The sequence below is a fragment of the Acinonyx jubatus genome, chromosome B3 (assembly GCF_027475565.1).
Source record: "Acinonyx jubatus isolate Ajub_Pintada_27869175 chromosome B3, VMU_Ajub_asm_v1.0, whole genome shotgun sequence".
Lineage (NCBI taxonomy): Eukaryota > Metazoa > Chordata > Mammalia > Carnivora > Felidae > Acinonyx > Acinonyx jubatus.
In genome coordinates this window covers 53,990,529-54,004,205 of record NC_069386.1, presented here as the reverse complement: position 1 = coordinate 54,004,205, position 13,677 = coordinate 53,990,529, and the positions used below count along the sequence as shown (strand labels likewise).

The window sequence follows — 13,677 nt, the reverse complement described above, 5'->3', positions numbered from 1 at the left end:
TCTTGTAAAACAGTTGAATAAAAACAAGAGTTTTAAGTCCACTTTTCCACAGGTAGCACTCTCAAAAGCATAACTCCAAAACTGACATAAAAGCATTTGACCTCACTCTGCAATGTTTTTCTAGATAAATCACACCTTTAACATCCCGCCTATAAAAACTAGATAAAAACAAATTCATTTAAGTTTCAAAATAAACCATGATTAAGAGATGAAGAAACTGTCTAATTTGTTGAATTTCAGTATCTGTAAATGTCTTTCTTCAATTTCCAATATAATGTCTTAAAAGTGATAACAATCAGAAGATTCAAATATTATTAAATAGAAGCAAACTGAAATCATCATCATGATTTCTCATTAAAATTAAGCACCGGTTAAATTAACAAGTTGACTGAGTCCTCCGCAGCACATAAATGAATCCCATAAAATTACATAATGTGAGTGTGTTTTAAAAATATTAAATACTCTGTAAAACCTTGGAGGAAACAAAACAAGATGCTTCTTAGTCTAGAGCAAGTTTTTTTCCCCATTTCTCTGTCCTTAGAATAGAAGGAATGAAATATAGCTATAAAACATGTCTGAGTATTACATTTATAATCAAAAACCTTCTGAAATAAAATACATATATATAAAGTTAAATAAAAATATTCTAAGAAAGGTCTCAAACGAATACTCCAATTGTTAACTGAATTTTGGAGAAGTCAAATTGGGGAATGGAAATGGGGTATATGAGGAGGGGAGGGGGATATTTCCTCACCCCACATATATTTCTAATATTCACTGTATTATTTTTTTTTAATTTTCTCAACCCATGTTGTTCTTTAAAAATGAAACATGAGAAAAACATTCTTATTCTATTCCAGTGAAAAGTTAACTTTGTCCCAAAATTTATTCGATATTAATATGAACAACCAAGACCTTGATTTATTGGCCACCTGCTCATGCTGGATAATTGAAAAACCTTTTTGAGAATTAGCCATATCAGATTTGATCCAAAGATATAAAGAAAAAGAAACACTAAAAATGAAACAAAACACATCAACCTATTAGTATACTACATGCATGCCTCAAGTGAAAGGTAGCAAAGTGATTTGAGAAAGACACAAAATTCACTAAGCAAAAATCATATATGATGTCTTTTAAAGTAGTCAAACTTGTTTTGTCTATAATTATGTACCACTGCTTTAAGGAAAAAGACTACCCCCACATACTACCCAGAGAAAAATACCAAGAAAATAAATCTCTTATACTTACATCAAGTAAGGACTCCTGTACAGAAAGAATATTTTCTTGTAAACCTTCAGTGAGGTTCAAGTACATAGTCTTATCATTAAGGGGAACCTTGACAGGGACATCGGAATAGTACATTTTTTCCTCTTACCAAGATAGAAAAAGCTATACAATAATTAAGCAGTTCTTTGTGACACCACAAAAGTAACACAACTGGCATCCACGGAGAAAAATTAATCTGAGCATAAGTAGAAAGTTCATCAAAATGCTTCTGGATCCATAGATGAACTTAACAACTAGCAAAATCATCCCTATAGTATTTAGTTTCTTAAAAAATATTTTACAGATATGCTAACACTTTGAAACCGTTTCATTCACCTTCAAAAAAATTTTCCCTGAAGTTCTTTGGCATAGTTGGGCCATATTCCTGGCTTCCATAACTTTCAGGACAGAAAGAAGCTAAATGAGGTGAGTCCCCCTAATAAGGGCATTCGGGAACAAAAATCCCACCCCCAAGGCTTCCATTCCCAGGATCAAAGTGTGCCCTTCTCATATACACTGTCAAATAGATTTTGCTTTCGGTCATTGAATTTCGCCATAAAACACAGAATTACCAGATCAACTTAGCATGATACCAAGTAGAGAATTTTATAAACTATAAATTTTCCTCATTAAAGAACCCACCTCGCTACCAAATACAGATTCAAGGGCAAAGAGAACACTCTTTATAAATTACAACATTTAATTCCACTCATTACTTTCAAATTCAACAGATTGCTTTTGGGTTGCAAATGTAATCTTTTCAGTGGGATATTATTGTGTGTCAACTGAGTTTAATCATTAAAGATACCTTCCCATAGAAAAAAGATAATTTGCCATTGCTAAGGCCTCTACTGAAATGCATTCTAAGCCATTCCATAAACTCCTCTCTCTTTGCTACTTCACAGCTTTCTTTCCTAAAAAGAAAGAAAAACCTGAGGGCATTTTACTCAAAGAACTTGAGCAGCAAAACACTTTGCAATAAGTCATGCAGAACACCCAAACAGCCTATGTTTAGGGGGAATGTAAAACAGAAAACATGTAAACTTTTTGCTAGGGTTTTCAACCTAACTAAACAGACTGTCTTCAGAGACTGTAATCTTCAACATTCATGAAAGCATGAATTACTTGCCACACATCTTCACATCTTTTCCCAGGAGAAAAGCAACAAATGGAACAGCCAACACTCATATGCCTTTTGAACAGGTTACCTCACAAACACACTGAAAAGATTCTGATATGTTAAAATGTGAATTATTACAGAACGCTTTCATGGATACACACTAAGCAGAATCTTCATTTTAACCTAAGAGCCAAGTTAAAAGCATCCTTGAAATGGCCCAATGTGGGAATGATGAAGGGCCAAATAACGTGGCAGCCAGAGTTTTAGTTTATGATTTATACTACAGGCAGAATTTTTTTTTTAAATCCATTCCATTAATTAAATAAATTTTATGTTAGTGGGAAAGACTGTGTCTAGATCGCCACATATCTGAAAAAGAAATATGGCAGCATTTGCTCAACAAATATTGGCTGTCCTACAGATGACACAAAACTCCAGGCCTGGAAGGAACACTGGAGCTCCTCCCAACCCACATCTCCCCTTCTAAAGGGGAGCAAAGCAAGACCCGGAGAAGGTAAGGAGCATGCCCAGGAAAAGAGTTACGGTCCCAGAGCCCACACCAGAACCTGAATCTCCCCATTCCCACTCCAATTTTCTTCTACGTGACATTTTGTTGGTCACTGGAAGACACTTATGTCTACCTATTTGTATATGATCAAACCACACTCAGCCAGACTTAGGTTTTTGTTTCCACTGTGACAGTCCCTGAAAAATACCTATATAAGAAACATTCAAAGGCATAATCCAGATAAAGTATAAGAAACTGCTAAAGAAAAATATCTACCATATGAATACTGAACCATTTGTTTCTTTGATTTTCTCAGGTGATGACAAGAAAATTCCACTAAATACGTCAAATAATATAAAATGTAAACAAATACTGGCTTCACAACCCCCTCTAGTGGGGACAAAATGTCAAACTGTTCCTATAATTACATCAAACAAGGCAGTTAGAAAGTAGAAGAAAGGCTTTGCAGTGGAAACCCTACCTCTTTAAAACACAGGATTTCAAAAAGCTCAAATGAGCTTTATTATTCTATTAGAGAAGCACTGACATAAAAACCAAATGGACTCAAATCAGCATGGCCAGGTGCAAGCTTCTCTCTGCCATCTGCTTCTTAAAGCACCTACATTTCTACTCAAGATCATTTTCCAGGCTTCAAATCTAACATTACTAAATGAACTATCATCAGCAAGTATTATCTTGATAGCACAGATTACTAGTACTTCTTCCCCAAACCACCAGCTCCAAAATACATACTCATATATGGAGAACAAAGCAATAATCACAGAGCTGTTTCCGGTAATACTACAAGTTCACATGTATTCCAGCAACCTGTGAGATCCCAAGTGACAATCTACCTTAAACTGTAGGGTTACCAGTAACTCTGGAGCTTGTAACCACTCCTATCACAACAATAACAACTCTATAATAACCCATGATGAAATCACAAAGCACACTGACTTAAGTGACAAGTATTTTGAAAAATCACATTGTTACAATTATGAATGAGTTAACAGAAGAACTTTTGAATTCCACTTTTCCAGCTTTACAAGTAAAAGTTTGCCTAGAATACTTTGGATGAGGTCCACTTAAGTAGCAAGGGGGACAAGTACATCCATAATTCTCAAATGGTACAGCAAGAAAGTAATGTGATCCAACAAGTTGTAAGAAATATCAGTGATATGAATATTAATTAACATGACAGCATATCTCCCTGGTATCATCACCCTCACTCAGCTGCACCGTAATCTGCTCTGTTTACTCTGTAGAAGATGGAGTTTTGGGTCAAAGACTGGATGAGGCTACAGGTTATACACTTCTTCTCTGCTATGCCTTGGCCCACAGTACCCAAACTTTTACCATTATACCATTAGGAACTGAAGTAATTTAGAAATGATTATAGTGCCTTACTTTTCTGTGAAACTCCTGGAGATTTTTTAAAAATATGGGTCTAATCACATATTTAGACCTCTGTGGTTTGAGGTTCTACTGGTCTAAATGTCCTCTGACTACTGAGTCACTTACTAAATACTTTCCTTTTTTGAAGATTAAATGGACCTCCTCCCCTTGCTCTTCAATGCAAACCAATGGAGGGAACAGAAATGAAAAAGGCAAGATCATAATTGTAGAGCTGCTATTTGGATGGCATGGAAGATGGAACTTGACTATGGCTTATTCACAGATTTATAGGCAAGTGTGGACAAAATCCCAACTGATCCCAAAGGACCAAAATTAAACTCAGGAACTCATCATTCACACCAAAAGGTCAAAATCAGGATTATTCTACCATTTACAAAGAGGATCTCACAAATCCTGAGCAGAGAAGACTATAAGTCCAATATAGCCTGCTTGGCCCTACATCCTCAGGGATGCAGACACTCCTCCTACATAAGTGAATCGAATACCAAGCGATTCACTAAGTAGAGAAAGCAATATGCATTAGCCAACTACTAACGCTTATAACCCAGCTATCAATCCCAAAGCTATCAACCAGGGAGCAGGAAAAGACCACTCTTTTCTTTAAACCTCGCAAGGCTGTGAAAAGTTCTGCTACGATAGGGTCAGACAGACTAAGGAGGTTGGAATGGACTCTGGATATGCAAACAAACTTAGGTTCAATCAGCCAATTTACCATTTTAACTTGCAGTGATGACATACACATGAGCTGAGTTTTTATCAATAACCCTGAATTTTGTTGGTGAATCTGAAACCCTACAGCCTGTGATCTCACTTCTACCCTTGCCACAATTAAAGAAAAAAAGGCAAAAACACTGTTTACTAACACGAAACATATTCATCATGTTACAGTCAAGTTGGCTATGTATTTTCTTCTACTCTGCTAGAAACACTCATTCTTAGGTACTTCACTTCTTAGGAGCTCCTTTTTTTCTGGAAATTCCCTATCCCAGGGTATAACCTATCAAGAAATGATCCCTATGTCTATTTTCTATATACTTAGAATCTATTTCCTCTGTAACTAACGTCCCCTTTAAAACTGTCACCACACAATACATCTCTAATTAGTTCCCTCTAATACCCTAACCATCTCTCTAATATCTTTTCCAATGAAAACTCACCTGTCAGATTATTTTTTCTTCTTCTTTAAAGTCTACTATAATAATTACTTAAACTGATCCCCTCAAGAATCCCAGTAGCTAAATTCCAGCAAACTATCCAAAGCCATCAGGGTCATGAAAACCTCATGCTGTGAGTTCACAAAGTAACAGAAAACCCTCACCCCTACAACTGCTATGGAAGGACCCTGTCAAAATCCGGAAACCCCGGCCAGGGTCACGGACTCCAATGCCCTCCGTGACCTGGCACAGAATTGACAGGAGCGAAGCCTGCAAGTGCATAAGCCCACGCTGGTGCGAGAGGATTGTGGCCAGCTGGGAAGGGACAGCCACTGCTCAGATCCAGCCTGCCTGCTGCCATGTGCAGACACAGCCACATGTGGCCGGGGCTTAGGACGTTTCAAGACAAGCCAGAAACTCTGGGTTGTTACATGAAATATTCCAATCTTTAAACATAGATTGAACTTTGAAAAACACTGTGCAGCCAAACAACACAAATCGTCTATGGACAAAAATCCACCGAGCTGCCAGTTTTCTATCTCTATCCTAACTCTACTTACTGCCAGCTACATGGGCAACTGACCCTATTCTCTGCTTCCTGTTAATACTAACGGTTCACAGTAATGATTAAAAAGGATTGTTTTATATATTAGAAAATGGATCATATCAAGCATAGTCTCAACACAAAAAGAGCCTATCATCATCGTCAATCAAGAAATTTGAGTCAAACTAAAAACAATCCTATCAAATTGACTTTCACCAATTGCTATTACTACTATTGCCACCATTTCCTGAACATTACCATGTGCCAGGAATTCTGTTCAACTCTTATATATGGACATAAAATATAGTCTCCTCCTTTTACTCCCTTTCTCCTTGGGTCTATTCACCACGCAGCATACAGTAAGATCATTAAACAATATGATCAGATACCATTTCCCTGCTTAAAATCCTCCACTGACTTCCCACTGCTCCTAGAATAAAATACAAACATCTTACCATGACATACAATGAGTTGGCCCTAGCTCACCTCTTCACCCTATCTGCACCCTCACCCCTCGGTCCCACAATCCCCATACCACATCCTTCTGGCTGTTCTGCAGAGATATAGGGCTTCATGCTCTGTGGGTGTCTTGGCCTAGAATATTCTTCCTCAGGCTTCTGCATGGCTGCTCCTCACGACTCAAGTCTCAGCTCAGGCATTTCCTCCTCCAAAAGACCTTCCCTCATCAGTGCCCTACCAGTTGCTTTAATATCACTCTATTTTGTTTACCTATCACTTATCGGTGCTAAATTATCACTCACTCGAATTACTTAATTCACTTGTTTATGGTCTGCCTGCACGAGGATATAAGCTACTTACTTGAAGCAAAGAACCTGGCTGGACTTGTTTGAGGCACTATTCCAAGCAACTAGAAACTAGGCGTCTGCCTCCAAAGCCAACCAGTACCTCCTAAATGAAAAGATCTTCAAGAATCTAACCATTTACTGTGTTTTAGTCTTATCTCAGAAAAGGAAGCATTCCACTCAACCACCTTTTAAAAGCTCAAATACTCATCAGGTTTTTAGGGGGTGACCAAAAAAAAAAAATCATATATTCCTTCAACATGATACAAGATGATATAATTTTGGTCAGGAAAGAAAACCGTTGAAGACTGGGTTAGTTGTTTTTCTGAGTAACTTACCTCTTTCTCCCTTTCATAGTCTTCTTTGTCATATTCTTCTTCTTCTTCATTTTGCGTCTGCAGTGCCACACTGCCAAAATCCAGTGACATGGTCTTCCTGTAGAAAGAGACAGACGCTTGGTTTCTACACACCCCATAAAAATCTAGGCCAAACCACCCAAGAGATGCCACACACACAAAAGACGACAGCGGCCAGGGAAAAGTTGGATGTAACTCACACGTGGCAAATGGTTAGTATACCAAATATAAAGACTAAGCTTACAGATTAATTGTGACTCACAGAAAGAGCTGTATGGCAGTAATTCATAGAAAAGAACAAAGTGCAAAAAGCTAATAAACCTGTGACTAGACATTTCTTGTGGCCTGGAAAGTATAACCTAAGACAGCAAGATTTTTGTTCACACACACACACACACACACACACACACACACACACACAAAATAATTAACTAGAAATATGCCAAAACAAAAATTTTAAGAATGTGCCCAGAGTGACTAATTTGATTTATTAAATATGGCAAAGGTAGTATCCTCCACAATTTGTTTTGTCCTCTATCATGAATCCAAAGGTCATGTTTTAACAAAAAGAGAGCCACTAAATTCTGAGCTAACAGCTGGCCCCAAAAACCATCTGCAACCTGGGAAACTCCATATAGCACACACCCAGAATATAAGCGTTAAACGTGCCGCTCTTTAGCTTGGTAAAATCGGGTTCTAGCAAAAACGAGTCAGGAAAAATGGAAGTGAAGACTGTGAAGCTGTACCACTGTAGAGTGCCTGTTCCAAAAGCAACAGCATGAGTTCTCTAGAGAACAGTCTCTGCTGTGGCAGAAGGAGCAGCAGGAGGTGGGTTTTCAAGTACGCGCAGTCAGAAGCCTGCCAATGACTGGAATTATACTGAGGGATCGACACGACACAGAAACGATGCAGAATTTCAAAGCTCCAAAAGACCCTGATGAGGAGGTAGGTGGGCGTCATCAACTACCCGCCTAATTCTGTCTGCCATTCACTGCACTCTTCCGCATGCCAGGGAAATGCACTTTGAGGTGAGCCTGCGCCACAACTCATTCACCGCACTTTTTCGGGCTCTAAAATGTCATTAAGTTGGAAGTGAAATAAGAAGCAGAGGCCCAGGAATCCAAATACATTTGACCACAAAGAACGCGGCTCCCTCATGTTAACAGCTGAGAACTATGATCACAAACCTTTATGTAAGCCAATAGCTCTAGAAGCAAAAGATGTTCCACTTCATCAAACCTGACGCACCTTTGATGGTAGCACACAGGTCCATTTATACCACTAAGAAAAATAGATGGCCAATTAAATTATGACACCTCATTAATTTTAAACTGCAGCCTGACTCTGTAGATACTAAAATTTGAAAAGAAAATCTGCACTTTAGAATAGATGAAACATGGCATTACAGACTAACACAGATATGAATTTTAATGCTGAAAATGCCCCTACATCGAGTTTTTGCTTTTCAAGGACTGAATTATGCTTCTTGTCCAAACTCTAATTTGCAGTCCACCTTTTTTATCCCTCCCTCTCTGGTCCCTACAACCAGCCCATTCCTTTCGATTCTTATCAAATAAAACTCCTTACATCAACACAAACCCTTCCAGCTTCTACCTCTTAGACCAGACCCGCTCCTTTCTGTTCTTGTGCCAGAGCTAAAAGGAGGATGAGACACGTGCACTTTTTCACTGAGAGGGAAAATACATAAGCCTAGGGAATCTAAACCTGTCTCCACCCAGGAGCTACAAGAACCTTCTTGTGCACCTACGTAAGGTGGAGATCTGAATGTAAAGAGCCTATAATACAGCTGAAATAGTGAGGGAAACACACAAGCTCACATCTCTAGGGTTTTTCACTATTGCAAGTGAACATCAGGTCTACAGAATCAACAGATAATGAAAACAGCCCATTTAAATCCTGGTTCCTTAAAAGAAATTAGATTAAGTCGGGCCTTAAGAATCTTCCTGAATTGTCCAGGCAGAAATAATCTTTCCTGGGTCGTTTGGGTGGCTCAGTCGGTTAAGCGTCTGAATTCAGCTCAGGTCATGATCTCGCTCGCAGTTCATGAGTTCGAACCCCGAATCGGGCTCTGTGTTGACAGCTCAGAGCCTGGAGCCAGCTTCACATTCTTCATCTCCCTCTCTCTCTGCCCTCCCCCGCTTGTGCCCTGTCCCTCTCTCTCAATCTCTCTCTCTCTCTCTCAAAAATAAACATTTACAAAAAAAATCTTTCCTACTTCTGATATTTATAGTATTCTCTACCTCTTCCGATATTTTATAGTTAAAGCCAAAATATGGATTTGGGTTAACTTCTCCTGTATTAGACAAAAGAAGGGAGATTTTTTTTCAATCCTTCACTAACATGCCATCAATTCCCATTGAATATTAAAAAAGAGCATTCAGATTTACAACAGCCTATTGTTAAATACAGATATTTTAAATAAAGAGCTACTTTTTCTCAGAGAATAGTGAATTCTGCAACGCATTTTCATTTTTAGGTGAAGAGAATGTAAAAGACCAAAGTGTATCTTTTCTGAATGGCTTTTTAATCCAAACCAAGTCATTAAAGAAATCTGAAAATATCTGAAAAGACCAAAATCTCTTTAGACAGGGGAAAAAAGATACATATAAGTTTTTCTTCTCAAAAGTGCAAACAATTGAAGACCTTAAGAAACGATTTTAGGCATAAAGGGAAATCTGATAAACTTACTGTGGATGGATAGATAAATAAATAAATAGTATTTTAACTAAAATTTTAAATAAAAGCTAATGCTTTTCCTCAACTGATTAATCACTACTAATTACCACTTCTATCAGAGAATACTCATATCTGAATACTATAATAGTCAGAACAATAAGAGACTGCTTTAGAAGAAAAAAATAAATAGTAAGACAGTATACCCAAAAGCCATAAGGAAAAACTTGACAGAAATTTAACCACAAAAAGTAAAACCTTTTATATGGCATCATATACAAGTCAAATATTATGTATGAAAACATAAAGAAGATAATAATGTATAAGAAAAATATTTGCAAAACACATGAATAAGTCCCAACATACAACTCTCCGAAAAAAGACAAACAACCAAATTTAAAATGGGCAACTGACATGACAATTCTTTTTAATGTAAATGCTCGATTAACTTGAAAAGATGTGTAAGCTCATGTAGAATTCACAGTGTCATTTAAACAATGAAATGATTTTTCAACCACTAAATTGAAAAAAAAATTAACACCTAGTGGTGGCTATTTTGTAGGAAATAGGTATCTTCATGATTGGTCAAAAGCATGAACTGCAAAAACTATCTTGAAAACTGCCATATTAATCTACTGAAAAACAACACTTGCCCTAGTAAAATACTTTTGAACAAATTTGGCAATACTATACTACTAACAGAAATAATGAACTATTTCTATATTTACTGACTGATCATTAAAAAATCAAGATGCAGAATAAGTGCACTGCATGTTTTTTAATAGCAAACTAGTTAATACTTTATTCCCAGATAGATCACCTTTTTTTTTTTAATGTTTATGTTTGAGAGAGAGGGAGACAGAATGTGAACAGGGGAAGAGCAGAGAAAGAGGGAGAGACAGAATCTGAAGCAGGCTCCAGGTTCTGAGCTGTCAGCACAGACCCCATGTGGGGCTCAAACTCACAAACCATGAGATCATGACCTGAGCTGAAGTTGGACGCTCAACTGACTGAGCCACCCAGGTGCCCCTAGATCACTCTTTCTGAACCTATTAACAAGACTATGAGACTATGTTCTGTATTTTTCTTTTTTTTAAACACTCAGATCAGAAGGTCTCAATCTCAGTACTCATTTTGTCATCCCTGGTTGTTTTCTTTGCCCTCCTTGCAATGAGAAGGAAAACCAATGAGTGTTTAGTTGGACAAAATATTAAAAACCAAAAGCACTTGTTTTTGTCTCATCCAAAAACCTATAAGCTGAGAGCAGAATAAAATGCTTGTCCCCCATGTTTTACACATAGTAGGCACACAACGAATATTTGTTGAATGAATGATACATTCATGTGGCCTTATAGGATTCATTATTTCAATAAAATTTTACTCAACACCTACTGTGTGCCCGTTTATATCCTAGATGTATCTAAGATATGATATCAGCCATGGGGAGCTTACAGTCCCTTAGAGAAACAGTGATATAAATTAACAGTTACAATGATACATAGTAAAAAGTTCTACAATAGAGGAGAGTGTAAAGCACAAATTAGGAAGAAAGGAAGGCTGAGAGAAATTTCACAGAAAGAAAAGACTTCAGATTACAAAGAACACAATACCGCTGTCAGTGGTTAAGAATAAGGACACCCATGCAGACAACCTGGGCTCAATTCTGGCTCTTGTATTTATCAGCTGTGCAAACTTGAGCACTCGGTTTCCATTGTTTCATTAATAAAATGTGGGTAAAAATAGTGCCTACCTCAAAGATTATGAATATGTACTAATTATGAACATAAGGTGCTTAGCACTATGTACCAATCAATTCATTTGTTTTGTTATTATTAAAACGTTATCACCGATGAACGGGAGTCTGCAGCTACAGAAGAGGTTAAGCAAAGACCATTCAGTACATCTGAGAAAGGTAAATGGGCAGCCTGTGGGAAACCTTACTTCAAGTAATGTAACCTCTTCTCCGATGAAGATATCCTTCCACTCCTGTTCCCCTATGGCATTAGTCACTCTTTTGCACTTCCAGACTATATATGTTTCTTATACTTTTCTTATGGCTTCAATTTCAGCCTCTCACTTAGTTGAGTGCATTTACATATCTAGCAAGTGCATATAAATTGCCATTCATTGAAGGATATGGTGAAATTCAGCTTAAACCGGACTTAAGTTCCTGACTATAAGATAGGAAAGGTTAACTGGCACAAAGGGAATTTATAAATGCCCTAGGAAATTCTACTTACTTGCTTAGATGCTAGCTTCCTTTCAAGAATGAACATAGCCAGAACACGCTAGCCTGTTTTAGACTTGCCAAGCCAGGCTTAAGAGGCCTAGTCATTTATTCAACAATTATTTGCCAAGCCCCGTTCAAGATTACAAAATTTAACATGACCTGGTGGAGGAAAAGAGAATAGACATTTACACAAATGATGGCAATAATCTGTAATCAGTGCTAATGACAGAAGCTTGGACAAGTCGATTCAGGGCGCCTGAAGATTGCAGCAAGTGCACCCAACAGGCTGAACGACGCAAGAAATCAGTGGCCTTACCAAGGAACTCCGTTTAGGGTCAATTACAGCACAATAACTAGGTACTGCGAGAGTGAAGCTGCAGAATGCCTGCACAGGGCGCGCCTTGGAGCCGCAGGCTTTGGCTGGCTTTGGCTGCCAGCGTCACGTGCACTCGGTCAACACACGTGTACAGGGCACCCACTGTGAGCCAGGCGCGACGCCAGGATGACACAGCGGGAGTCCCCAGGATAGGGTCTCGGGGTTACTCCAACAGCCTGGAGGACGCGAGGAGGGCTTCCCACACGCCACTTATTAGTAGGAACTTGGGATCTCGATGACACTTCAGAGTCAAAGCCTGAGTCCCGCAACCCGCGGACAGTCCACCACCACCGGATTTGAGGAGGGGGCGGGTCAGCCCTCGGAAAGCCTCAGCCAGAACCCTGAGGACACCGCACCTCCTCCAACCCCAGCTCCAAGCCCAGCTGAGAAGCGAAACTCACCGGAGGCCACGGATGCTATCACCACGGGGAAACCCTAGCCCCGGCCAAAGACCGACTTCTAACAAACCCCCTTACCCGGGATCTAATCTACTAGCTCCTTCCTCGTCACAACCGAACTCAGAAGTGCTGAGGCCATTGATGAGCAGCCTCGTCCTTCAATCGCCTGCTAGAAGCTGCCCTGGTGGGCGGGGCCATGCCGGCTCGGGGCGGGGCGCAGAGGCGGAAGTCTCCTCCTTTCTCAAGCTTAGTTGAGAAGTCCACCTGCAGTTGCAAATGTATGGCTGTTTGAAAGCGGGCGCCAGCGGTGGCGGGAAGCTCCTCCTGTGCTCCCATTGGTGGATTCGTGAGCCAATTACGAAATGATTGACTATGGAGCGGGCGGGCTTATGGTTACTTAGAAACGCCCAGGCGCCTGGCCTCAGGCCTATGGAGAGGAAGAACCTGGACTTGTCCGGGGCCAGTTGCCCCTTCCTTCACCACCTGGTTCCCCCAACAGCTCACGCTGCTCTTTCAATTCCCAAACCTCAGTTTTTGGCTGCAGCACACAGAATCCCTCACTTTCCCCGCCGAACCCCTACCTTGAAGGTTTTTTCACTTGCCCTTCTCTAAGGTGCCTGCTTCCCCATCACCCAAACAGGCTTAGATGTAATTTTACTTTGTCTTCTTGCTTATTGGGTCCTGCCTTGTTTGAATTTGTATTGCTTTCATTACTGATGAGTTAGCACATTTTCCCAAGTGTGTGTTCACTACTTGAATTTCCTCAAGTGTGAATGTTCTCGTCACTTGGGTATATGCTAACCTGTCCT

At 39.3% G+C, this 13,677-nt stretch overlaps 1 protein-coding gene across 13 annotated transcripts in view; it reads right to left on the bottom strand.

Annotated features, from left to right (window-relative positions):
• CEP152 (centrosomal protein 152) overlaps positions 1 to 13,077 on the bottom strand; it is a 90,721-nt gene extending 77,644 nt beyond the window's left edge. For 8 of the 13 annotated variants that reach the window (XM_053224050.1, XM_027067215.2, XM_015063443.3 and 5 more), the window contains exons 1-2: positions 12,872 to 13,030; positions 7,153 to 7,249 (exon numbers count right to left, since the gene is read on the bottom strand). In XM_053224050.1, coding sequence (XP_053080025.1) covers positions 7,153 to 7,242 — 90 coding nt within the window. In that variant the 5' untranslated portion in view covers positions 7,243 to 7,249; positions 12,872 to 13,030. Of the gene's footprint in view, positions 1 to 7,152; positions 7,250 to 12,104; positions 12,254 to 12,410 lie in introns of those variants that run through there. The other 5 variants (XM_053224049.1, XM_027067208.2, XM_027067210.2 and 2 more) reach the window with 5 other exon arrangements.
• Positions 13,078 to 13,677: the final 600 nt, after the last annotated feature.